This window comes from Leptosomus discolor, chromosome 8 (genome assembly GCF_034619465.1).
Source record: "Leptosomus discolor isolate bLepDis1 chromosome 8, bLepDis1.hap2, whole genome shotgun sequence".
NCBI lineage: Eukaryota > Metazoa > Chordata > Aves > Leptosomiformes > Leptosomidae > Leptosomus > Leptosomus discolor.
The window spans coordinates 39971414-39997621 of NC_141398.1; the positions used below are offsets into that span (position 1 = coordinate 39971414).

Here is a 26208-nt window from a genome sequence, read left to right on the forward strand (position 1 = left end):
GCCCCCTTCCAGGCGGGGCGGGGGGGGGGTATGAGCAGGGAACAGCGTGGATGAGCCCGGCTCCACTTGCTGTCACATTAACCCTTTTCTGTAACAGTTTGTTGGCAGAGACCTGCTCCCACCTCTTAGAGCCTGTGCTGGAAGATGTCCCCTGCCTCCTCCATCCCACCCTGCCGGCCCTTTTCATGCAACTGTCCCAGCACAGGGTCCTCTTTGCTGCCACGCTCCGAGGTTGGCTCCAGCCTCGTGCCACGTGGGCACATCCCCACTGCCATCCCCGAGCTCAGGAGGGGACCACCCATGGTTGTGGGCTTGCCACAAAGCTGCATAACCTTGCGTGAGAAGCACAATTCCCACCAGGGACAGCAGAACCTCACTTTTGTTCACAGGTCAGAGCCACCCAGAGCACTTCTTGCAAGCACCGGTGCACCCTGGACACCTTCCAGGAGCATCATGATCATCTGCCCCCCCCCCCGCCCCCAAATTCTTTCTGCTGTCTCAGCTGGAGGACTCCTCCTCTACCTCCTGGCCCCAACACTCTTAAGCAACCCCAGGCTGGCAACATGCTCTGTTCTGCAACTGCCTTCCCCGGCAGGATGGAGGCGTGGGACGGGAACCAGGTCACAGCTGCCGTGACCTACTGCCCTCTCCCCTGGGGGCAGAGGCAGCAGGATGTCAGCTGGCACATGGCCCAGATGGCTTCCCCTGAGATCTGTCTCATGGCCAAGGGGAAGCCACTTTTCCCCTGTCCACATCACCCTAATATTGAGGTAGAGGCCCTGTGATGAATACGAAAGGGACGAGAGATGGGAGGATGATGCCAGGCTGGCAAAGCAAGCCTGGCATGCCCAAGGAGACAGGGGATGCAGAGTACCAGGCACTGATGGAGCCAGGAGCACTTCAGAGTGTCACTGATGCTTCCCCACCACACCAAAGGAGCAAGCAGCCCAAAAGCAGCTCTTGTTTGGAGAAGCATGAGTCAGAAAGCCCGGCTGGCAAAGAGTCTGCCAAGGCCATGTGGGCAAGCAAGCATGGCAACATGGGGTCCTCACCAGGGCGGAAAAGCTTGAGGTCAGGCTGGGGAGCGGCTTCCCAGAAGGTGAAACCTCTCCCAAAGCCATGAATGCAGCTGGAAGCGGAGACATGTTTTGTAAATACCTGGGGATCCTGCACAACCTGAAAAAAACAAGTTGGAAGCAGGAATTTTCCAAAGACGAGGGGATTTGCAAAGAGACCAGTCAGCGCTCAGCTGGATGCTTCATGCTGCCAGCAACGTTGACCTGGGGAGCAGCCCTGGTACTCCCTGAATGATCTGCTCCTGCCAAAGCACGCCGAGAGCAGAGAGGTCCTGCCAGGAGCTGGGGAGAGGCTTGGGTTGTACCCGCCATCCAGCTGAGGTGCGTGGAAACCCCCCACTACGGGGTATCAAGGCTTGGGACTCAGGCTGGTCCAACCAACATGGCATCAGATGCATAGGACAACGGGCACAAATGGTTGCCTGTGGTTTACAGCAGCAAAACATAAGGCAAGCCCAAAAAAATATCCTTGGTCATGGCCTGAAGTAAGTTGGAAACAAGGGAAAGTCCTGGGGGAGAAGAGGGAGAAGATCCCAGCACAAGGAGTTAAGATGGCTCCTTGGGTGGCTGTGGCTTAAGTTGGCCATGCCATGGGATGTACCTCCATTCTGGGCTTTGGTAGACTCAGTTTCCATGCCCTGGGTTTGGTGAAGGATCATGGGGACATTAAAGTGTTGTGTGTAGGAAAGACTTCCTGGAGCTGAGCCTGGCTTAGCTGAATCACAGCCAGCCAAGGATCTGCCCTCCCCAGAGAAGAAAGCCACAATAACAGAAAGTTCCTGCTCCAGCAGCAAAGCCCAACCTGAACCAGTAGAAAGTGCAAGTTCAGTGGTAGGACACAAATATTTGATGCTGGGAGTAATTAATCACTGTCCTCTGTGAGACGCTTTAGGTCAAAAAGAGAGCTAATTCCAAGCAGTGCAATGGCCTTTGTCACCCCTGAACTGTCTCTGGCCCCAGGCACCAACGGGCTCCAGTGTCCCACGCCTTCACCATGAAAGATGGACCCATGTCCATCCCAAGGGCTCTTTGAGGACATGGTGTGCAAAAGAAGGAGCTCCATCTGCTTTAGTTAGCAAGGGACATTTCCAGCATCTCTTCTCCCGTGGGCTTGATGATCCATGGTAGGTACCCAGCCCATAAGTGACATCTGAGGTGGTCCTAGCCCCATGGTCCTCTCTCCTGAGACAACTGCTCCTGGGGAAGGACTGCACCCTGCGGCCTGTGTGAGGAAGAAAGCACTGGCACGAGTCTCCATCAGCACTGAACAGACAGAAGTTAGGCGCTCACCTGGGTGGCGTTTCCTAAGGAGATAATAGCCATGGAAGAAGGACTTGCTGTTTTGGAGAATATTAAGTACTTGAGAGAGCAGCATGGATGAATCACATCCCTCATGGGCTTAGAGCCCCTGGAAATGGCTCATGGCACTTTGAAAACAATGTCATGAATCTTCTGCAGATGAAATTAGTGGAACAATTACCTCAAAACCTGTTAGTCATGGGAGGCTCCACCAAGATGGAGGAACAGCCTAGGGCAAGGGGAGCACTAGGAAGACATGTTGTGTCCCCCTGCCCAGGGACCTGTGTGAGCAGCCCCAGGAAGGGTGTGGGAGGTGGCTGCAGTCAAACCAGCCTCACTTCCCCTGAAAAAGATGAGCTGTAATTAGCAGAACAGGCATAGAAGAGCTCAAGTAGGTCAAAAGGTAATGGGGCTATCACCAGCATTTCCTAACAGTGCAGGACGGCTGGGAGGCACCCTCTGGTGTTGAGCAACAGGAAGATGAACAAGGACAAGCGCTGTCTTCAAGGGAATAGCCACCAAGGTCACCCTAACCACACTCCAGCAGGGGAATGGCCAGGGCCAGCTGGAGGAATGGCCAGCCCCAACCCACCAGACCACTTGTGAGAGCTTCCATGGAAAGCCCTGACTACAGCTGACAAAGCACACCGCAGCTATCTACAACCCATCTTGAGGTGTCCCACAAGAAGAGCATCCAAAGACTATGCATGAGGAGCTCTGGAATGGATGGATGAATGGAACCCAACCCAGCTCTCAAGGAGATGCATGAATTCACATTGCAATTTGGGAATGGCCAAAGCTACCCTTTGTGAAACACCATTGTCAGTACTGACTCTGCGTCCTGGCTGTCTCTGTAAAACACAATATCCCTGACCCCACTCCCTTGCATGCCCTGGCAGCTCTGGCTGGGCCAGTGCAGTGGGGGATGCTCTCTCAGGAGACCACACCTTTGGAAAACAACCTTTCGCCAATGGGATTTTTCAAGTTCTGGTGAAGTGATGAGGTGGGGAAGTTTAACAGGATCCTCTTCAGAGCCTGAGTTCCCCAAGGCTCTGCCTTGTGGCTACCTCCATCGTTTTCACCAAGTTCAGTAGCCCAGTGCCACAAGTGAGTGGATTCCTGCAGGAGAGCCCGCGGCCATGCTGTTGGAAGCATTCCTCCTCCTCCTCCTCTACCCCACCGGCATTCCCGGCATTCCCCTGCCTGGAAGAGCAGTGCTGCAAACCCAGCCGGGTCACACCACCACACCCTGGCAAAACCACCCCAGCCTGTTTGACACTGCACTTCTGCAGCGCTGCAGCCACCGTCACCACTGATGAAATGTGTTTTTCTGCCGGTACCAGGGGGGTTGCTTCCAAGAAGGATGGCACAGGCTTCCGCTGTCATTGCTACCACCCTGCCAGGGCTCATAGGGGCGGCTAGCACCGACGGCAGCCTGGCAGGCAGAGCCTGTCTCCTCTGGGATTGGAGGCCAGCGTTGGTCCTGGCACATGAAAGCTTCTCACCCTCCACATGGAGAGCACCAAGGGTCAGGCCCACGGCAGGGACGCATGAAGGATCACTGAGTACAGAGACTTGGTGAAATATTAAAGCAGGCACTTTAAAAAGTGAGCCCAGAGGCAGCAATTACCCTGTGTAATAAACGTGGAAAAGAGAGGACTTTGCCCTCCCCTGGCTGGGGTGGTGCAGGGAGCTTCTGCCGGCACTCGCCAGAGGTGGCACAGACCTGGCGCCCAGTGCTGCGTGGCAGAGCTTCCCTCAAGCCGCGTGGCACCAGCCAAGGTGAGCCAGGAGCCAACCTTCCAGCACGGCTTGCTGTGCCCCAGCCCCAGAGTAACGCCAGGTAGCTGGGTGGCACAGTGCTGCGAGGTGCTGTTTGGGATCGTCAGCCCCATATCGTAGGCAGCGGCTGGGAAGGGATTCACACCTTACCTGCCTGCTCCAGGCATTGGGAGAAACGCGAGAGTGGCTGACCAAGGCACCAGGACCCGGGTGGCACGTGGGCCAGCACCCATACGGTGCTGCCCACGCAGACAAGCAGGTCCTGGAGGCACCAGCCTGCGAGGGCAGACACCAATGGAAGGGTGGCCCTGGGGGGACGCTGTGCCCTGTGCTCCTTCCATCTCATGGGATGTGGGCACTGGTGGCACCGGTTCTGCCTCTGGCAGTGGGCAGGGGGCTGAATACACTGCCAGGAAGCTCTGCGTGGCACGGGCACCGAGCTGAGTCAAGCCAGGCCGAACCAAGCCGAGCTGAGCTGTGCTAAGCCATGCAATGTCGAACTGAGCTGAACCAAGCTGAACCAAGCTGAGCTGAGCTGTGCCTACCTAGGTGACATGATGTCCCGAGCTGTGCTGAACCGAGCTGAGCTGAGCTGTGTCAAGCCAAGCTGTGCCAAGCCAAGCTGTGCTGAGCTGTGCTGTGTCAAGCCATGCTGAACCGAGCTGACCCATGCTGAGCCATGCCTACCTAGGTGGCACGATGCCCTGAGCTGTGCTGAGCTGAGCCACGCTGTAGGTGGCATGATGTCTTGAGCCATGCTGAACTGAGTCATGCTGAGCCACCCTGAGCCATGCCGAGCTATGCCGAGCCCAGCTGAGCTAAGCCATGCTGTGTCAAGCTTAGCTGTGCCTACCTACGTAGCTTGATGTCTCGAGCCATGCTGAGCAGAGCCAAGCTGACCCGTGCCAAGCTGAACTGTGCCTACCTGGGTGGCAACATGTCCTGAGCCATCCTGAACTGAGCTAAGCTGAGCTGTGCCGAACTGTGAGCTGTGCTGAGCTGTGAGCTGTGCTGAGCTGAGCTGAGCTCGGTCACACCTACCTACACAGAACTGCGCTGAACCGAGCTAAGCCGAGCCAAGCCCGAGTCTTGCCTACCTGGGTGGCACAACGTCCCGAGCCGAGCCGAGCCGCAGGCGACACAGTGTCCCTCCGGGCTCCGGCGGGGTGCCGGCCCGGTGCCGGTCCGGTGCCGGCGGTGCCCCGGCGCTGTCCCGATCGTCTCCCATTGGCGGGAGCGGGAGCGGCCCCGCCCCTTTCCCACCGCCTGGGCGGTTATAAACGGGCGCGGCGGGGCCGGGTGCGGCGGCAGCGGCGGGGCCGGGGCCCGGGATGGAGCCGGGGCTGGAGCGCTGGGCGTACGGCGCGCTGTGGGCGGCGCTGGCCGGCAGCCTGGCGCTGCGGGCGGCGCGGCGGGCCCTGGGGCCGGGCCGGGGGCTGGTGCTGCCTCTGGCGCTGCTGGCCGGGCTGCAGAGCCTCTGCCGCGCCTGCCTGCCGTTGCCCCTGGGGCTCGCCCTGGCCGCTGCGGCCGCCTGCCTGCTGCTGTGGCGGGCATCGCCCCGCAGGCTGCTGCCGGTGGCGGGCAGAGCCGTCCTGGTCACAGGTGAGTGCGGGGACACGTCTTCGACGCCTCGACGGCCCCCGGCTGTGGGGTCGGTGGGGAGCGGGCGCCACAAGCAGGGTCCTGCCTGGGCGCTGTGCCACGAGCAGAGTGAGTGGCGTGGCTGGCAGCTTCACCTGCTCATCCCTTCTCCGTGTCCAGGCAGAACTGGCTGGGCTGTACCTGGTGTTGCCCTTGCACCAAAGCAAGGAGGCTTTAGGGAGTTGCACTGGCCCCTGCAAGCAGCTCCTTGGCTCGAGGATTCGAGCGTTGACCACCAGTTGCAGTGCAATGCCGGGAGCTGCTTCCTCTGAAAGCCGGGAGGTTGGATGGGACACGTGGTGGGGCTGGCCAGAGCTGCACCGCTGGTTTGGGAGCACCTCGGCTGGCCCAAGGGCTGCCCTCCTTCCCTCTGGTGACATGCTTGTTCTTAGAAAGCTTCTCGTGGCACCTCTAGAGGGTACAATGGAGCTGGCTACCCAGGGCTGAGCACTGCTGCCTTGTACAGAGCTCTGTCCTGGGAGCTGCTGGAGGCAAACAAGACTGTTCCCCCTCTTTGCAGGGCCATCCTTGGGAAGTGCTGCTCAGCTGCTGCTTGTCTCCTCCTTGGGCTGCTGGGCAGAGAGCACCTCTGTGGGGAAGGTGGCTCTGCAGGGGACATGCTGCACTTCCAGCCCTGGCTTAGCACAGCTCTGGCTTGGTGGCTGAATCTCTTTAGGATACCTTGGTGTACAAGTGCTTTCCCCTCCCCTTCCTCCTGGCAGCAGGACTGGAGGATGATGAAGGTAGCTGGGGCCAGCAGGTGCTTTGCTGTGAGACGATGGCAGCAGACAGGGGGTGAGGAGGAAGGGCTGGAGCCAGGGTGGCTACTGCCTCAGGTGTGCCGGGAGGGTGCTGCTGCCTCCTCATGGATGCTGAGGGGAGGGAAACCCATGGGCACGACCTTGGCAGCACTCCCAAGGATAGGAGCCCACATCTTGCTGGGAACGTCTGGGCTGGGCTTGGAGACCCCCAAGTTGGAGAAGAGTGTTTGCGTGTTTCCTAGGACGTTGGGTCTTGTGATGGAGAGGCGAGAGCCAGGTCCCTTGTCCAGCTCTGCAGCACCACTGGGAAGCGGAGGGAAGCCTCTCTGGAGGAGGAAGCTCAGAGGAGCAAGGTGGCGGATGGACGAATGGTTCAACCAAGTGAAGGTCGAAGCCACAGCAAAGCAGGGCTGCCTGGGGAGGACATGTCTGACAGCCATGTGCTCGCAGGTGCCTTGTGGCTTGCTAGGTCAAGCCAGCCCTGGCTCTGTGGCATTGCCTGTGTAATTAGTGAGTCAGTGGCTGGAACAAGGTGTTCTTGCCCTGGTGCATTGAGGTGACACCTCTGCAGCTCTGGTGTGTTTGCTTTTGGCTGTAAATACTTTGTGGTTTTACAGGTTCGAGGTGCAGCCTGCGGTGCTGGACCAGTGTTTCCTTATGGCTGCTTCAGCAGGTGCCTGCCAAGGGACAAATGCAAGGGCTGCTCTGCCTGGGATGGCATCCCTTGCTTGTGTATTTGCATAATAATTAGCCTGATTCTTTGGCGGATTAATTCTGGACACTTCCTGGCAACTGAGTCGTTGCTGGTGTCTCCTGTGGGAGCAGCGAGGGAGGATCAGTGCAGGAGGAAGCTCTTGGAGAAAGGCAGCCTGGCCTTCCTTCTCTTGCCCACGAGAAGCAAAACACAGCAGAGGGAGCAGTGTGGAGCTGGGTGCTTGGGGATGCTGGGCATCAGTGAAGGTGTGTGAGGTCAGGGACAGGGCTGCTGCCATGCTGGGTGTTGTGCTGGTACCTGCAGGTCAACTGAGAAATGCAACCCAGCGCCAAAAGCTTTGAGCATCATTTCCTCTTACACTTGACTGTTTGCTTAATCCTGTGGCAGGGAGTTGCACAGGTTCAGTGAGGCTTCCCTGGAGCAAGGGAATGTGGCTGCGGTGCTGCTGTATCTCCTGGTCGAGGAGAGAGAGCCCCAGCTCTTCCAGCTGCCCACTCTCAGACCCCCTGGGAACAACCCCAAGTTGAGCTCTGCATGTGATCCTCCAGCCCCATGTGCTGGTCTGGACATTGCTGCCTAAGCAAAACTTAGTTTATGGGAGGGGTTGAAGGAAAACTAACTGTGCAGCTCAGTGGGAAAGTAGCAGAACAGCTGCGAAGCTGCTGCAGAGCAAAGCTGCTGACCCCGAGGTAGCAGCAGGGACTAGAAAGTTGTGGTGTGTCCCATCTGTTGCAGGTTTGCATTTTGGGTGTTGCACATGAGGCTGGGGTTTGGCTGGAGCAGGGATGGGCAGCTGCCTGCTGCCGGAGGGGAGCAAGGAATGCTGCTGTCTCCCATGGTGCATCCTGTGGGCTAGTGAAGTAGGTGGCCACTAGTCCCTGTGCTGCTGTGTGTATCTGTGGCTGTGACATGGGGAGGGCTCTTGCTCTGCACCCTGATGATCCGGCTTCTCTGGGAGCATGGCTCTGGTGTCTGCAGCCTGGCTGGGGGCAGGGGGTGAGGAAAGTGTTAATCCTGCCTTCCTAGGGGAGGTCACAGCTGTTTGCAGTGAGGAGAATGCCCTCCTGTGCAGCATGGGCTGGGAGAGGTCAGCCCTGGGAGGACAAATGGGATGAGAAGGGGAGCAGAGATCAGCTGCTCCAGCCCAGGGCTGGGAGGGAGATGGCAGTCATCTCCACGCTGCCCTTGACGTGCTGTCCTGAGCCTGCCCATGAGCCCAAACTTGCCTTGAAGATGAGCCTGTGGTCTGGCACAGGCTTTGGCCAAGTGTGGGAAGCTGTGGGGACCCCAGCACACCTGTGGAGTGGGCAGGCTGGGGGCAGGCAGCTGCCTCACCCGCGGCTGATCTGGCACTGGCAAGCTGTGGGGTGGCTGATTCGTGGCATCCCTTACCACTGGTGTGTTCAGGGCACCCCAGGGTGCTGATGCTGGTGGCTGGCACCCATGGGCGAGTGGTGCAAGTGTGTGCTGGCAGCTCACAGGGAGCAGCCTTGCTCCAAGTATCAACGGGCTGGCTTCTGTGTGTGCATGCCTCTTCCCAAATCTGAAAATGGCACTGTTGGGTGTCTGGGAGTGTGGTGGAGACCTTGTGAGTCATGTGAGCGTGGAGGAGGGGTGTTGCTTATATCCTCCATTCCCTTCCTGTTGGGAATCAATACAAAAAGCGATCCAGCCTCTGTAGCCTGTGCAATGGAGAAGGTCTGTGAGAGCAGCCTTGGAGGGAGGTGATGAGCTGCCATTGCTTGGCCTTCCCGGATCCAGGCTGACAGCACTTCATGCAGAGTTTTGTTTTCACCTAGGTCAGTTTAGACGTGAGCCTAGGTCATCCTTTGGTCCCTGTGGTCTTAGTGGATGCCTGGGAAGTTCAGTGAATTCGCAGAAACCACCTGACACAACTGGATATAGTGTCTGGAGGTGGTGGAGGGATGGTTGTGAGCATCCTGGGGCTCAGCTGTGCAGCTGGAGCAGCTGTGAGTCCCTTGCTGTTGTGTAGCTCTGCTGTATGTGACTGCTTGAGGTGGTTTTTCTGGTAGGAGCTAATTGCCCACTTAGTGCAGATCCTTGGAAAGGACCAAATGCAAACTGGCCCATAGACCCTGCCTGCGGGATTTTGCCAGAGCAGAGGGAGGACATGAGTCCTGTTGCAAGGTATTGATTCTTACACCTCAGTTGGATGAGAGGTTGAAAACAATGAATCGTTGCTCTGTGAAGGTCACACCTGATTTACACAGCTCTGAAATAACCCAAAGTGATAGGACTGCTGCCTGGGGAAGGTAATTTGGGTCTCTTGCATCCTTGATCCTCCTTGGTGGATGCAAGCCCCAAAGCCAGGAGGCACCTGCAGACCAGTCTGTCCCCAACAAATCATCTTTGTGAACAAAACCAGTTGGAGGTAAGGCCACTCCAGACCCAAACCTGCCAGGTTCTCTCTTCTCCTTACTCGCTGCAGGGGAAACTCCATTTTCCTGGTGAGGCTCTCTTGTTACAATTGCATGCCCCATTAACAATCTGAAATGGGTCAGAGCTTCAGATCATGTTCAAGGTTAACAGAGGTTTTGCAACTTGATCGTAGTCAAGCAGAGCTTCAACATTTCCCATGGACTCAACAGATATTGAAGCATCTGGTGACTGCAGCAGAGTGGAGTGATTCAATCCAGATGTCGGGACTCTGGATGTTCTGCCGCAAAGGTAAATCACTTTCCTTGGTGAAAGAGCAGCATCGCTACTGGCTGGACCTCAATGCTGTCTTAGACCCATTTTCCAGCTAAACTGGGTGACTGAGATGTCAGGGGTCACAATTTGGAGGCTGTTTGGTCATGCATGCTGGCTCCGGGATGGGCATGGCTGGAGCACCAGCGCAGCACACTCATAGCCTGTATTCAGTGCTGAGCCTGCCAGCAGCCTTGCGATGAGTAAAGCTTCATGGGAAGACACTCTAGCTCTCCATAGGGAACTCCACTCTGCTTCTGGAGCCAGTGAGCCAGCTCAGAGATACCCAGGGTCTTCCCCAGGTGAAGTGCAGGCTGCGAATCAGCTTGTTCCCTGGAATTGCTCTGGTTCTTCCAGGATCTATTAAAAATTAACAGCAGAGACAACTGCTTCTCCAAGCTGAGGGAGGGACAGGACCAAAACTACACACCCAAGCTCCAACCCTGATGTACAAGCAATCCCTTGCACATTTAAAGAGCGGAGAAAAAAAAAAACAACATTTAACTTTAGTTACAGGTTTTGCTGCTGGTTTCTGGGAGCAGAGTAGGAAACCTGCTTTCTCTGCCTCTCTCTGCAGGGCTGAAGCTCTCCCCCCACTTTGTCAGCAGCCCTCCACAGTTTTAGGATTCTTCTTCCCCTCGCTAGGTTTCTTCAGAAATAGATACCTGCTCCTGCTCACCGCAGATGTTTAGATACATATACTCAGCTTTTTCTCACTTCTCAATTAAATAGGCACTTTTGAAGCCTGCTAACAACACAGACCTGTTGGGGTGTTTGTTTGGTTTTTTTTTAGCACTGTTAACCAAAAATGATGAGCACAGCTAATTAGGAGGAAAAGCGCATAGAAGTTGCACACTGTGGGAGAACAGAGTTGGTAGAGAAACCCAAGCTGGCTCGATTAATGCTCGGGGTTACGCGGGGACATGAGAGCAACAAAGCCGAGACTTCCCTGCAGAAATGAGATTGTCAGATGGGAACGGATGCTTCGGAAAGAGAGAAGTGTAGGCAGTTGCTGCCCTCTAGTCCAATGAGCAGCACATCTTTAATGAGGTTTGGGATTGTGTTACCCACTGTTGAGTCTAGCTCCCCTCCAGCCAGGATCTGGTTACAGAAGAGCCATGCTGCTTTTACTACTGGTAGCACAGGGGTGGTGGACTTGCCCAGCCAGGGTTTGGCTTGAGCGGGGATGGGGTGGGGGAGTCTTCAGGGTGCCTCCACCAAGCCTGGGTGAGCATTTGCCTTCTCCCCATAGTCCTCTCTCAGTGCTAGTCCAAAACCCCAGCTGGGGGACCTCTGCTTGCCCAGCTGACCTGTGCAGGAGGAAAGGCTGCAGGGCTTTCATGCCTCTTCACCTCCTGATGTTCCTCCCATGATCTCAGATCTGAGACACCACTGTGGAGTCTGAGAGGTGGAAAATGCCCATGACCATTGCCCTCATCCTGTCAGGATGTTGCTATAGGTATAGTTTGGGACTTTTTTGTTTTTAACCTGTTACCTCCTTCTCAGCTTCCCCCTGGCTGCTGTGGAATAATCACCATCGTCAATCCCTGTTCTTCTGTCCCTGTGCGTGCTTCCACATGCAACATATCACTTCTGCTTCCTTCTCTCCTGGAGAGTGGCCAGCTGCATAGCTTTATCAGCTTCCCTGTTTGGAGCTGGCTTCCCTCTCGCACATGGTGCTGTCCCGGGATTTGCTGGCTCTAAGGCTGTAATCTTGAAAAGCAGTTTTTGGCTTTACAGGCTTTGCGCTGGCGCAGCCTCTTGCTGGGTGGTTGACCCTGGTGAGCCAGATGGTGGGTGCTCCCCAGGCAGGCTGGGGATGGAGAGGAGAGATGGGCTGGTGAGCTGAGGCCCTGGAGGAGGTACCCGCCCTGATGTCTTCTGCAGATGCTCTGAATGTCTGGCCTCCTCTTTCAAGCCTTTCCCTGTTTCTTCTGGTGGTGGTGACTTCATGATGGGTCTCTTGGCTTCCACCAGATATATCCTTGAGCAGACTTGTGATGCCTTACCCCAGTTCTCCACTCCAGTGGCTGTGCTCCAATTTGGCATAAACATCTCGCCATGCATGTCATGCTTATCGTGACCCTGTCCAATGACACTGTGACCAATGCTTGCTCCTCTCCAGGGTCCCAGTTACCAGGTGGGAACAAGCTCTATAACCTGGGGTGTGCAGCCATTCCCCTGGTGACTTCTGTCTCCCCTTCAGCTGGTGTGCTGGGCCCTGCCTGCACTGTCCCAGGCTGAAGGGTATGCATGAGTGCTGCCATGTGCATTGCCATTTGGCCTGGATTAGCACGACTCTGTCCAAGCACATCAGCCTGGAGGGCTGCCTTCATGTATTTGGGGAAAATGGTCTTGTAACACTCAAACTCTGACTCTGAAAACCTGGTGGGAGCTGCAGGTGGAGGGTGAGGAGGGGACAGCTTAAATCCAGTCCAGAAGGGGCTCTTAGCCTGGAGGCCTAAGCAGCTCAATGTAGTTCAAAAGCTGTCTTGGCTGAAGCTCAACTGTTGCTCACTCAAATGTTTTGCTCAGTTTCTTAAACCAAACTACTAAGCTCCACGTGGATCTGGGAGCTGCAAGAGAAAATGCACTTGATGCAAGTGTAGAGCATGTCGCGATGTGGTGATAGGCAGGGCTTGCATCTGTTTTTCTGCTTGCCTGGGCTTGTGGCTTGTGGTGGGAATTTATTCTTGTGACAAGGGGAGCAATGGGACGGCACCTTACAAGTGAAGTAGAATTTAATCACCAAAATGCCCCTGAACTGCTATGACTCCATTGAAACTGCTGTAGCTTTACTGAGGTGCTGCAAACTTTGAGCTGCTTGACATCATGACGTCCTGGGCTTGCTCTGGAGCAACTGCTTTGGTCAGCACTGCCCCAGCCTCGCTCTGTCCCTGCTGGCACCACCTGTCCCAGCCCCCTGTGATGTGTCCACCTCCACAGTGTGGTGGGTGGAGTGGCACCCTGCCCTGGGTGGCAGTTCAGGGCTCGTCCATGACTGACCTGACCCACCACGTGGCTGGAGCTTGTCCTGGTCCTGTGGTCACTGTGGTGCTTTGCCGTCCTGGCTAGAAATACCTTCCCTGAGATGTCCCATGGTGGTGATGGCTCATGGTGATCCACATAGAAGAGCTTGTCTTTGCTTCTACCACTTGCGGATGGCTTAGCCCTGCCCATAGCAGACTTAACATGACCTTCTGCTTCTCCTTGGTGACTCCTGGGGCCTTGTGTTCTCACATGCGGGAGATGGATATGGGGCTTGGTTGGTGTTTCTCCAGCCTGCTGGGAGTCCCTGGGTAGCCCTTTTGCAGCCCAGGGATGCTCCTAGCAGGTCCCCAGCCATGGCCTTGTTGTCACCACCTCATTCTCCGGGAGCATCTTCAGTGCTGCATCCGGGTCGTGGCTGGTGGAGCTTTCTGGCTTCCCAGCCTGACTCCCACCCAGCCTCTCTCTCCCCAAGAGCCCAGGTGTACTGGTGCTGGCTTGGCATCAGCACTGATCTGGTCAAGCTGTCCCTGGGCCATGGGTGTCCTTCTCAGTGACAGCTCTTGCTGATAGATGGCTTTTGCGGCTCGCTGGCTCTGTGTTCCTGGTTCACAGTGTTCCCTCTGAAGGTGATTATTAACCCAGTTATTGCCACAGCTCTTCACAACTTCCTCTTGGGGAGACATCTATCCATCCATCCCAGATTAGCTCCGATCTACAGGCTGTGCCCTTTCCCAGGTGATATCTGGGCTGCTGCCTTCTCCCACTCATCCCTGCCCACAGGAAGCTCCAGTCTTTGACCATGAGAGTCCAGCTGCTCCTTTTGGAGAGAGGCTGTCACCTTGGTGGAGACGGCAGCTGCTGGAAGATGCCATCCAGCCCCGGGATTCAGCAAGCGGCTGCTTCTAGGAAATTCCCTGAACCCTTTTTCTGCGAAACCCCGAAGCACCGCTGCGTTGCTGGGAGGAGAGGCACTTCCTCTGCCCTGCCTGTTTGCGAGCCCTAGGTTGGTCCTCGCCAGTGGTAGCAGTATTGCTGCTGTGCTGGGGCTGGGTTATCTCCAGGCTATCCTGTGCCCGCTGCTCCTGCAGAAGACTGGTGCATCTACTGACCCTGCTGGTGCAAGCCTTTAGGCTGAGCTTAGCAGGTCTCTGTACCAAACCACCCTCCCGAGAGCTTAAAGCCTGTGCTGAGACTGCGTGCAAGCACCTGGATGGATCCTGACCTCCTTGAGCATCTCACCAAGAACTGGCCTTGTGCAGGGAAAGGTGGCTGGGCTCACTGCTGTCCCGGCTGGGCTCACTGCTGTCCCGGCTGGGCTCACTGCTGTCCCGGCTGCACCAGGGCCATGTGCAGTGTAACAAGCTCCTGGCTTCATTAGCCCTGCTGGCTGCAAGCAGCATCTGCTGCCCACAGCTTTGGGGGTGGGGATAAGGCATCTGGGTGGCTTTTAGTGACAATGACAGGAGGGCTGTGGCTCCCAACACTGATTTATCTCATGGCTGCTCCTGTGCTGTTGGGTCCCCAGTACTGATGCATTGGAGCTTGTGCCTGCTCCTGAGAAATGGGTTTTAGTTCAGGAGCTGTGGGCTCATCCGTGCTGGCCTCAGGGCTCCTCGTCATCTCTGCCTGGCTGCTTTGAGTTGTCTAGGCAGAAAATCAGATTTTCCCCCTTCTCTTTGGGTTGTTAAGTGAAAGATATCTTCCTGGGTGGAGGTGATGGTGTGTGAGGCTTCAGGAACACTTGGCTAATCCATTGTAATTCATACCATCTGGCCCTTGTCCCCGACATGGGGAGGGGGGTCAGGTCACCCATGTACCCCTGGTGGTGATGGGCAGCCCCAGCTCTGCCTTCTGCCATGGTCCACCAGCCTCCCTGGGGGCTGAGGGGGTCTGTCTGGCCCCCACCCCGACCCATAGGACCTGCTGGAGGGACTCGGATGTGGCACTTCATCCCGGGCTGCGGGAGATGTCAGCACCCGGGCCAGTGATCTCCCTCTAGCTGCCTGTGCCGGCTCTGCTGTGCGGGGGCTCCCTGGGGAGCAGGGGGCAGCATATGTCCCCCTTGGCTCAGGTCCTGCCTGGGGAAGGAGGCTGAGGCTTTGCAGGGACACCCACCAAGACTTCTTGGGTGGGGGGTGCTCGTGCGTTGTCCCCTCACCGGGGATTTGGGACTGGGATTTGGGTCATCCCTGAAGGCATCTCCCTGGGTTTAATTTAATTTAATTAGGCTTGTGGCTTCCTGAAACTGGGTGCTGAGGACCAGCAGCAGCATCACCAGGGCTGCTGCCACCTCCTGCCACCCCGATCCCATCTGCCAGCGCCCAGGCATGGGGGCTGCTCCCGGGGGGGCTCCATGGGGAGTGGGGAGACCCCACTGCCAGCACGGCATTCTGCCGCACGAGCTGCCAGCTGGGGTGCGGTTTCCTGTTGATGGTAATGCCACCGGCTGCACTGGGGTGGGGGCTGCTGGTGCCCCTCCCCAGCCCTGCTCCCCTGGCAGGACCTTGGGTGCAGGCAGGTGGTGGGTGATGGCTGGCTGGGGAGGCCGGAGCCAGCATGCAGCCATGGTGGCTCAGCTGCCGTGGGCACAGGTGCTCCTGCTGTCCCCTCCCTCCCCAGCACCCTGCCAAGAATTTGTTCCCTCTTGCCCAGGGCTGACATCACCCCTTTATCGCTCCTTGCTCCAAACGTGTGCAGAATCCAGGAGGTGTTCGCCACAGGGCCCTGCCCACGGGAGATTTTGCTGGATGTTTCGTCCCACCCCATGCAGGGTCCCCCCTCCTCGAGTCACCTTTGAGGTGACCCATCCCCTCCAGTGGCACTGTGCCCTGGGATTCCTCCTTCACCAAGTCCCTGTGGCACTCCCAGGATGGAGCCAGGATGCTTGTCCCCAAGCAGCTGAGCCAGATTCAGGCCCTGCTGCACCCGCTCAGGCATCCAGCAGAGCCTCCCTGCAGTGCAACCAGGCTTGGCCCTGTCCTGCCCCCAGAGGAGCTGGATCCGAGGTGACAGTGGTGAATCCTGCCGGGGCCAGAAGGCAACACCTCCGAGCAAAATGTCAGCTGTGTTTAATTTGGCATCCCAGGCAGGATTTGAGCTTGAGCCTATGGAAACAGGCAGCTCAGTGTGTTAATCCGCTCGGCCTCAGCGCCCTGGCTCCCTTCTGGCTGATGGTGTCCTTGAGCCCCACACTGGGAGGTTGGTGACAGTGGTGACAGCCCCATCTTGGCAAGGCATCTTGGGCGGGGTGGTGGGACACACAGCCCAAAAGCTCTGGCTGGGAGGTGGGATTGATGTCCTGGGATTTAGGGAGTGGTGGCAGGACTGTGGGTGGGCACATGGGGCACCCAGGCGCTGGCCTGCAGAGCTGGGGCAATGCTGCTGCTGGTGTCTGACCCAGCTGACAGGCGTCTGCCTGGGCTTGGTGAAAAATGGAGCACCTCCAAAGGATGCCCCGCAGCTGCCCACTCTTGCGTCAGGTGCCCCTGGGGCTGCCGGCTGCCCATGCTACCAGGGCTAACCCTGGGGGAGCTGGTCCATCGGAGGAATGCTCAGTCCTGCTGCCAGGCTGGGGTGGCCATGGAGTGAGGAGCTGCCACTGCTCCCACCGGGCTCTGAGCAGCTTCGCAGCCACACGGGGCTTCTTCAGCTGAGCTGCGCTTCTGATCGGTGAGGTTTCACAGGTCCATGCTGGTCTTTTCCTGTCGTGAATGGCTCAGGGTTGAGGATGCACAGCTTGCAGTTCAGGGATGAGGATGCTCAGCTTATGGCTCAGCAATGTGGATATACAGCTTACAGTTTGGGGATGAGACTGCACAGCTTGCAGCTCAGGGATGAGGATGCTTGGCTTGTGGCTCGGGGATGAAGATGCAGGGCTTGCAGCTCCACAGCTCAGGGATAAGGATGCACGGCTCACAGCTCAGGTGGGGAAGCCACTCCTGCGTTGCATCAGGGTAAGCGCCGCAGACCTGTGCCACTAGCCCTCCAGCATGTACCATGCCGGTGGTGGGCGCAGAGGCGGGGGTGGTTGTGGTTTGGCAACTCCTGGGCAGTAGCTGTGTTATCGCCCGTCTCAGCTCCACTCAGCAAAGTGCAGCATTGATTTTGCGCACGTGTCCATGCGCGGCAGCCTTGGTGCTGGCTGCAGGAGCAGCGTGAGTACCCGAGATGGCAAAAAGCCAGCGCTGTGCCACGCCTGACTCACCCGAAAGAAACGTGCCTGCAACAAATCGGGACTGTGGCTTCAGCTGGCAACATGTGAGCCCAGCCTGGCTCCTGGCAGTGAGGATGTCTGAGCGGTGCCGACCCCCACCATGGCTGGGCAGCGGAGGCAGCTCAGCCCCTCCAGTGTCTCTGCTTTCACACTGTCTCTGGGTGGTGGGCACACAGGGTGGGTGAGCAGGTGGGAGGGCACCCCAACGGTGATGCCAGAGGCAAAACCTTTTTGCTTGCTCAAGATAGGTAAAGTTGTGGCTCATTGTGCCAAAATCCCGGTGCCACTGCAGGGGCTGGAGCATCTGAAAAGTCACCAGGGAATTGCTGCCAGCCCGCTGCTCTGGTAGAAGGCCAGCCAGCCCCTGGAGTGGGTGTTTGCCCCCACTTGCTGAGCCTGCGGAGCTCTGCCAAATTTTGAAACCCCTGTGCTCAGGCTCTGCTCCTGCTGCAGCAAAAGTCTCTGGCTGCTGGCCCGGGGCCTGCGGGGGGATGCAATGGGGAGCTTCAAGCTGCCTGCCCTCCTCCGCCATGCTCCCTATGCCGGGCTTCGCCGGGGCCGGGGAGGAGGAGCTGACGCGGCATCGCCTCGTGATGCAGCATCCTCGGAGGGCAGCGAGCCCAGCACCAGCCTCGCCGGGGCTGCGCGGACTGGCTGGCTCCAGCACTCCTAGCGAGGCCGAGCCAATGGCTCCCGTGCCAGCCCCAGGATGGTCAGCAGCTCATGTGCTGGTAGCCACAGGGTACTGAGCATGGCGCTGGGCAAGCTGCCATGCTTTGGGCCACGTGTTGTGGTCGCAGGGGGGTTAATTGTCCCTCCCTGCACTCTTGGCCATGCCTGAGCGTGGCAGCCAGGAAGCCAAACAGTGCCGGAGACCTTAAATAACACCAGAGCATCCTCAGCCTCCTGGCCCCGGGCCTCCCACTGGCCTCCCAGGAGGGTTTCTTTTGGTTCTTGGGTTTGGGTTTTTTTTGTGTGTGTGTGTGTGTGTGTGTGAATAAATTAAAACTTCCAAAACAAACCCTCCGACCGCCCCACTCCTCTAAGGCAAAACAAACCCTGCCTGGCTCAGACGGTGGTGCAGCCATGTTTGCTCCTTCCTTGCCAGGCTTGCCTGAAACAAGCCAGCAAACCTGGTGCTTTTGTTTTTTTGGGATGCTTCCTGGTGTTTTGAGGCTCAGGAGGTGATAGGGAGCTTCATGTTTGTACTGGAAGCTTTTCTTGCCAGCTGGGGCAGAAGCAGTGCAGGTAACCATGTCCTGGTGGCGGTGGCAGGCAGGGTGCTGGCTGTGGCACGGTGAGGCCGTGGCCACGAGCACTTTTATTTTTAAATCTTATCTTTATTATAGTTTTTCTGTTGAGAAAGGTGAAATGCACCTTATCTGGCCGCTGCTGGCAGCACGACCTGTTCCCAGGGAGGGGAGAGGCAGATGTGCCATGCCAGCAGCCTGCAGCACCTTCGTCATTCCCTGTGGCACTGGGGATGGTGCCAGGGGGATGTCAGGGTGATGCTGAGCCAGCCTGGCATGCAGCCATGATGGGTGCTGGGTGTTCCATGGGAAACAGGGGGGTCCCTGCCAGCCAAGCCCTCCAGGGTGTGTTATCACTCTGGCCTCTGGCCAGGGGCTTTCTTATGGGTTTCTGATGCAGCAATAAAGTAAAGCCGAGCTGGGGACCCGCCCATGAATGCCGAGCCGAGGACAGCTTAACTGGCACCCTGGGAGCTGGAACCCGCAGTGCCCTGATCCCAGCGGGGAGCCGGGAAGGGGCAGCAGCTGGTCCCCATGCCCACCCCAGGGCTGGTGGGGAGGGTGCTGAATGGGATCTGGGGCCCTATGGGTGCTCACGGAATGAGTGGCAGTGCCCAGGGCCACTGGTATGTGCATTCTGGGGTGGCTCCAGTCGCCGGGTAAGGCCCTTTCTCAGGGATGTCCTCAGGAGCACCCAAGGGTGCCAGGCAGGAAGGTGCAGGGGGCCACGGGGCTGCCCCTGCAGCACTCCCCTGTTAATGGTTAATGTGACTGGGCAGCAGCAGTGGCACAGGCTCCCTCTGAGCTATCAGTGCTGCCATCGGCCCCGGGAACAGGCTGTACCTTGCTGCCGGTGTTTGTTTGCATCCTGGCCACTCCACCCTGGCCACCAGCCCCACCACTGCCCTGCAACACTCAGCTCCCACCTGGGCTGTCCCCCAGACACCCCAACGGTGGTTTTGTGGGTGACGGTGTCACCTGTGGTGCCCCTACTTGAGCTGAGATGGAGGAGATGAGGTTGGGACCGGGCATGGCAGCACCCCATGCTCTCCAGTGTGGGACATCCCAGTCGGATGCTCCCTTGAAGGATGCAGGGTGGCAGGAGCGGACTGGGATCCCTGGTTTTTTCCTCCCCCTTTTTAATCCCCTCAGCACCCCAGCCAGGCAAGGGGGTGCAGCACCTCTCGGCCACCATTTCTGGGAAGCGAAAAGCAGTTGGGGAAAGGCAGCATCTCTCACAGAGCCTTGTGCCAGCTCCACATGGTGCCTGATGGAGCTTTTGGAGGCTATTTTGGGAGTTGATGGCTCCTGCCCCTCATCACTGCAGGGCTCTGGGCTGTCCAGGTGCCTCATGTGCCTGTGGTTTTACCTGCACCTTGCATCAGAGAGGCGCTCGGGGAGATGGGTTTGCAGATAAGGGTGTGTTTTCTTTCTCCCACGTGTGACAGAAAAAACAGCAGCTCCGTGACCTATGAATGCCCCAAAGCAAGGTCACGTCCCTAGGGAGCCAGAGTGGGGTGACGAAGCAGGCTGGTGCCAAGGTGGGGGGACCGATCCCGGGAGTGGGGTGGGGGGGTGGGGTGGGGTGGGATTTGGTCCCTGGGTTTGGTCCTTAGGTAAGGAGAGGCAGAGTTAGGGGGTCCCTGGGGACAGCTGGCTAGTGGCTGTCCCCAGCCACTGCAGGGCTCCTCTTGGCTCTTGCAGGCTGTGACTCAGGCTTTGGGCAGGCGACGGCACAGCACTTGGATGCCATGGGCTTTCGAGTGTTTGCCAGCGTGCTGGACCCACAGGGTCCCGGCGCCCAGGAGCTGCGCAGGAGCTGCTCATCGAGGCTGACGCTGCTGCAGATGGACCTGACGAAGCCGGAGGACATCCAGCGCGTCCTGCAGCATGTCCAGGCCCACACCAACAGCACGGGTAGGAGCCCTTGGCACCCCCCCAGGGACCCCACACAGTTCCCCGGGACCTCAGCTTGCAGCCAGCTTGGCAGTGCCAGGGCTCCACATGCCACGGGCTGCATCCCTGTGGGCACCCATGCCAACAGCCTCTGCTAACAGGGCTTGTCCCAGGGCACCCCGCAATTCCCCTGCAGGACCCCCATGAGCAAGGGAGCAGCTGGAATCCCCAGCGTGGGGGGTGACGAAGGGGGGGATGTCCCCCATTCAGGTCACCTCTTTGAGCATCCCATTCCCACAGGGCTCTGGGGCCTGGTGAACAATGCCGGCTTCAATGACACCATCGCTGATGCCGAGCTCTCGCCGCTGGGCAAGTTTCGCACCTGCATGGAGGTGAACTTCTTCGGCTCGCTGGAGCTCACCAAGGGGCTGCTGCCCCTGCTCCGCTCCACCGGCGGCCGCATCGTCACCGTGAGCAGCCCCGCGGGTGAGCAGCCTGCCTTCAGCAGGGCCCACCACACCCCGGGCGACCCCAGCGTGGGTGCGGGTCCAGCATCCCCACAGTGCGGCATGGCTCCTACCCCCCTCACTGGGCACCTCCACTTCCCCAGCCAGCTGCAGACTGGCACCGGGCACCCTAGGATGAGCTGGCGGCATCACTGAGCCCCACAGCATGCACCCAGAAATGGGGAGCCGTGGGGCTCTATGTGCATCCCGGGGACAGGCTGTGTGGGCAGCCCCAGCCCAGCTGCCACAACCCTCCATCAGGGATGACAACCCCAACCTTTGGCTGGCCCGGGAGGGAAAACCAGCTTCTGCTTCCCCAGCCACTTTTTTTTTTTCCCCATTAAAACACATTAATTTGAAGCAAATTCCAGTTGCTTTCTCAGCAAAACAAAACCTAAGCCCTTTCTTTGTGCAGGGGCTGGGAGCGCAGCCCTACACAAGCCCTCCTGGTCCCTGCCTATGCAGGCAGCTGCCTGAGAGCCCGCTTACTCACCCTTTCGCTCCTGCAAGGTGACCTGCCCTTCCCCTGCCTGGCAGCCTATGGGGCCTCGAAGGCAGCCCTCAGCCTGCTCATGGACACCTTCCGCAGCGAGCTCCAGCCCTGGGGCATCAAAGTCAGCCTCATCCTGCCTGGCTACTACAAAACAGGTAAGAGGGTCGGCACTCATTTGCTGCCTGCACCCGCAGGCAAAGGGCAGGTGCCACAGTGAGACAGAAGATGGAGCAATGGCAGGAGCAGCTGGTGGTGCAGGATGCAGCTTCTGAGCATCCACAGCCAACCTCCCTGGAGAGAGAGGCCATCCTGTGGCCTTTGAGCTCCAGTTGGCGAGAGGCAGGGTCAGGATCAAGCCTGGCTACTGGGGCTGGCTGAACCAGCTCAGCCACATTTGTGGTGGCACCATCCCCCCATTGCAGGCAGGGTCTGAGACCTCTGGTCCAGTCCCAGGCTACTACGAACCACCATGGTGCTCCCACCACGCTTTGCCATGGCAGATCTCTGCCAGGGTTTCAGTAGGACCTTCAGGAGAGGCTGAGAGGGGACTGGGGGCTGCTGGCACGCGTGCCAGGGGCGCTGGAAGAGGAGGGGCCACACAGCTCACAGGGGGGGCCACGTCCTTGCAGGGACAACGTGCGACCCTGCCTTCTGGAACCTGCAGAAGCAGCGGCTGGTGGCCAGCCTGCCCCAGGAGCTGCTGCAGGCCTACGGCGAGGACTACGTGGAGGAGATCAACCGCCAGTTCATCCAGTTCATGAAGGTGGCGGTGGAGGACCTCAGCGCGGTGGTGAACAGCATCACAGACGGGCTCCTGGCTGCCAACCCAGCCGTGCGCTACTACCCAGGGCAGGGCCTTGGGCTTATGTATTTCATACACCGCTACCTGCCCTATTTTGTCCGAGACTTGTTCTTGAAAGGATTCTTCATCAAACCGAAGCTGCCCCGAGCACTGCGGCAAGAGCACCACAACATGAAGGCAGCCTGACCTCAGCCCGTGTGTGGTCTCAGGGCAGGAGCGAGCCTTCTCCCGGGATTTCCAGGCACACAAGCCCCCGAGCGGGTGCACAGCCGCCAGCATCATCCTCCTGCGCCGCGAGGGAACGATCAGCACTAGACGTTAAAAACCAAATTGCTTTCCAAAATCAGGCAGATCTATTTTCTATAGTGCAAGAATCAACATTTTCTAGAGACTTTGTATTTTTTGTAACCGTGCATCCTCCAAGGGGGCCACCCCCAGCTGAGTCAGCAGCTCTGCACCACGGCCTGGGATGTACCTCGGGCCTTTCTCAGTTACCCAACATCTTCCTCTGCTCTCAGAGCTGCGTTTGTCTCAGTCACCTCTTGGCTGGGTCAGGCCTGGGTACCCATGGCCACTGCTGTGCCAGCCCTTGCCTCCCTGCCGCTCATTACACACTCCATGTGCTCCCAGCGAGCACAGGGGCCAAAGCCAGGCTGCCAGTGCTGCAGAGCTCTTCACAAGGTGAACTACGTGATTGTCACTTTTTAAATAAACCTGTTCTTGATACGCCACCAAGCTCCAGCAGTCTTCTTCCGCGGTGCAACGCTGCAATGCTTGGGCAGGGCTGCCCTGCCTGCAGGCAGAGCTGAGCTGGGTCACAGCCGGCACCACACCAAGCACCGTGGCAGGAGCATTGCCTGGGGCAGCAGGTACCACAGGTAGCCCCAGCAAAGGGGTCAGCCTGCCAGGAAGAGCTTGCACCCACTCCCCACCCCTACCCCAAAGGCATCCTTTTGCTTTGCTCCATCTCCACAGCCCAGCTGGGGTGAGGATGGAAGGGGTGACAGTGCCACACATGGACAGCCCCATGCAGGAAGCCCACACGCATGGGGACAAGCCACGCAGCGCCCTAACAGCACGGCTCACTCCCCTAAGGCTGCACAAGCAGAGCAGGCTGCACCTCCCAGCCACCCATCAGCTCAGCACCCAGCTGCACCCACAGGCCAGGCATGGCCTGCGGCTTGGGCTGGAGCGAGTGCCCAAGGCCCCAAGGGGTAGTACGACCACCCTGGCTGGGGGAGAAACAAGCGTCCCAAGTCACACAGGAGCCACACCAGGCTCCACTACCAGACATATCAAATCCCCTGGGTAAGAGGCCCTGTGGCTGATGGAGGCTCCTCTTGGGCATGCGGGAGCAGGTGCCCAAGTAAGCAGAGAGAGCATAGTGCAGTAGGCAGGTATTTATTGGTGTAAAGAGGAGGGGATCACGGGATAACAAACACTGCAGAGGTGACCACAGCACAAGCTGGGACAGAGCCACTCTCCATCACTCCCTCCCAGCAGCAGCACCGAACACGTGTTTCCCACCAGCAAGGCTTCTCTGCTGCCATAGGGCATCTCCCAGACCTTGAGAGCAAGCAGGAGCTAGCTGGGACACAGAGGAGTAAGGAGCAGGGCTACCATGCCATGGGACATCCCTGCCAACAGCTGCCCTCCACACTCAGCAGACCCACCGGCTGCTCTGCCCAAGGGCCAGCTGGGCCCCTTCAGCTCCACAGTACAGGGAGGGGGCTGCGCCAGCCTGGGTGTCGGCCCTGGGGTGGTGCAGGGGTCCAGCACCACCCCCAGAGGGAAAAGGAGCCCAAATTCTTGCACGGTTGTGACAGTAAACTCCAAACCAGGGGTCTACAGGGGAGGAAGGAGCTCAGGCAGCTGTCAGCTGCAGGGCAGGAGGGAGACTGATGAGAGCTGTGCCCTCACGTTCCCACAGGCTCCATCCCAGTCCCAGCCAGGGCTGCTCAGTCTCTCCCCAGCCAGGGTTAGCTACAAGGGGATGCAGGGATCACACAGCAGCATGGGCTACAGCTACGAATCACACTCAAAGTAAATCTCACAGGAACAACACCAACTAGGAGGCGTGCAGAGCACTGACAGAGAGGACCCCAGCCAGGGCAGACCTGATGCGTTCCTCCACGGCGGTGGGAATCCCTTGGAGGCAGCAACCCCCCAGCTCAAGCGCATACAGTGGGTTAGTACAGTAACACGGGAACTATTAGATACACAACAGGAGGTGTACCCTCCTGCTACACAGGGCCAAGCCTGTGCCACTGGTCCCTCTGGACCCCTCACGGCACACACAACTCAAACTTCAGCTTGTGAATAATTTAACTAGCAACTGTACAGTGTCCTCATCTGAGCCAGTTCCACAGATGGGACATCCCTGGAGCCTGGGCAAGGGATAACTCAGGGAGTTAGACTGGGGTCTCTCTGGACTCCAGGGGCAGGATGGTTGGACAGGAGCAGAGCAGGGTTAGAAGATGGGAATGTAGTTGTCAATCTTGGTCCTGTGCCGTTGGGCAATGCACTCTGCGATCCACACGATGTTGCGGCACTCCTGCTCCTTCAGCTTGACGAAGGCGTAGAAGACTCCAAAGTGGAACTGGTTGAGGAAGGCCAACTTGTTCAGCTTCACCTGGGGAAAGCCCAGAGGAGGAGGTGTCACTTATCCACCTCAGATGGGAGGAGCTGGTCAAGGCAAGCGTGGAGAAGCTTGGGAGGTCCCACAACTTGCCCAGCAGGCTGGAGGGCTCAGCACAGATCTCCTGCTCTGCATCTCTCTAGGTCCCCGGGGCAGCTCTAACCTACAGCACATGGCTCAGGACAGACTCTGACATTTGAAGGGGTAAATATTTATACCCTCAGGTACTGTGAAAATGCTCCTTCCCCATGTAATTACCTTCCAGTTTTGCTATCAATGGATGAAATACCCACCAGCAGCCCCAAACTTGCCTCTCATGCTGCTCTAATCTGTCTGGGTGAGAACATGGACTGAGCACCACGCTGGACCCCCATTCCCTCCCATCCTTTTCCTTCCCCCAAACTGTTCATCCACAGCACTGCTGGCAGGGCAGCAGACAAACCTGCTGCTACCCTGAGCTTTGCAAATGCACATGCCAAGAAGCATCTCTGGGCTCACTCACCTCATGCTCAAAGAACCTGTCTTCAAGGGTCTTGTCTCCAGGGTTGCTGCCAGCCCCTTCAAACAGCAGCTTGTACTCCTGCAGGAAGGCATTACAAGAGGATAAACCTCATGCCCAAAGTCCTCCAAGCTCAGCAGGGTTTGGAGGCCCCATATATCAACCAGCCACCATATCAGGTCAGCAGAGGACATAGAGAAGCCAAGAGTCTGTCCTGTGCACACATGAACATTGACAACAGGATGCTGCCAAGGCTGCACCGCATGCACGCCGGCTGAAGGCAACCCCCAAAAAGGCAGAGAAAGCCTTTATTACATTTGTGAGCTTGGGATCCTACCCCTTCTCTGAAATGTGGGGTTCTCAAAGCTGTATCATTGCTTTGAGCCTGCAGGGAGGATGCACCAGGTACAGAGCCCTCCATGTACAGACTGGAGCATTTGGGCCAGGCCCATGGGCCCACAAACACTGCCATATGCCCTAGCTGCTTCAGTAAGGGGACACTGCGCTCTCCGACTCCAAACAGGCCCCCAGCCCTGCACAAGAGAAGCTTAAGGAACCCAGACACATCCAAACATGTCCTCCCAGGCCAACATCTCCCCTGCTACTGAACCAGAGGTCAGAGTGACCCACTAGGGCTGGAGATGTGGCACATCACTTCTCACTGAAGACATGTTTCCACTACCAACCAGCCAAAGAGGGACTGTTACAGCTGCCACACCGATATCTCAAGGGTTTGGTGGTGAGGGCAGTCCCCAGACCCCAGAACTGGGCATGCAGGGCACACCTGGTCTCCGTATCGCCACTGCAGTGACAGCCATGACTAACAAGCCAACGGGATCCCAGGCCAACCAACACTATCTTGGCCAAGCAGAACACAGGACCAACAGGAGCAGCAGAAGACAGGCACCTCTCACCCCAGGGACAATCCACAAGTTCC

The 26208-nt window shown here is 57.9% G+C and overlaps 2 protein-coding genes across 2 annotated transcripts in view; one reads left to right on the forward strand and one right to left on the reverse strand.

The window, feature by feature from the left end:
• Positions 1-5488: 5488 nt before the first annotated feature.
• Positions 5489-22320, forward strand: HSD11B2 (hydroxysteroid 11-beta dehydrogenase 2). Its single transcript, XM_086469330.1, has 5 exons — positions 5489-5759; positions 20142-20354; positions 20634-20819; positions 21350-21487; positions 21962-22320. Exons 1-5 carry the CDS (start codon positions 5489-5491, stop codon positions 22318-22320), a joined length of 1167 nt encoding a protein of 388 aa, XP_086325456.1.
• A 1199-nt stretch (positions 22321-23519) lies between these two features.
• Positions 23520-26208, reverse strand: part of ATP6V0D1 (ATPase H+ transporting V0 subunit d1) — a 35347-nt gene continuing 32658 nt past the window's right edge. The window contains exons 7-8 of the mRNA XM_009947670.2: positions 25275-25352; positions 23520-24766 (exon numbers count right to left, since the gene is read on the reverse strand). Coding sequence (XP_009945972.1) covers positions 24605-24766; positions 25275-25352 — 240 coding nt within the window. The 3' untranslated portion in view covers positions 23520-24604. The remainder of the gene's footprint in view (positions 24767-25274; positions 25353-26208) is intronic.

Excerpts from the sequence above, each read along its gene's own strand:
- HSD11B2 (XM_086469330.1), top strand. The coding sequence starts at position 5,489 with ATGGAGCCGGGGCTGGAGCGCTGGGCGTACGGCGCGCTGTGGGCGGCG. Across the intron at positions 20,355-20,633 it reads GGCCCACACCAACAGCACGG|GGCTCTGGGGCCTGGTGAAC; the intron begins GTAGGAGCCCTT and ends CCATTCCCACAG. Across the intron at positions 21,488-21,961 it reads GCCTGGCTACTACAAAACAG|GGACAACGTGCGACCCTGCC; the intron begins GTAAGAGGGTCG and ends ACGTCCTTGCAG.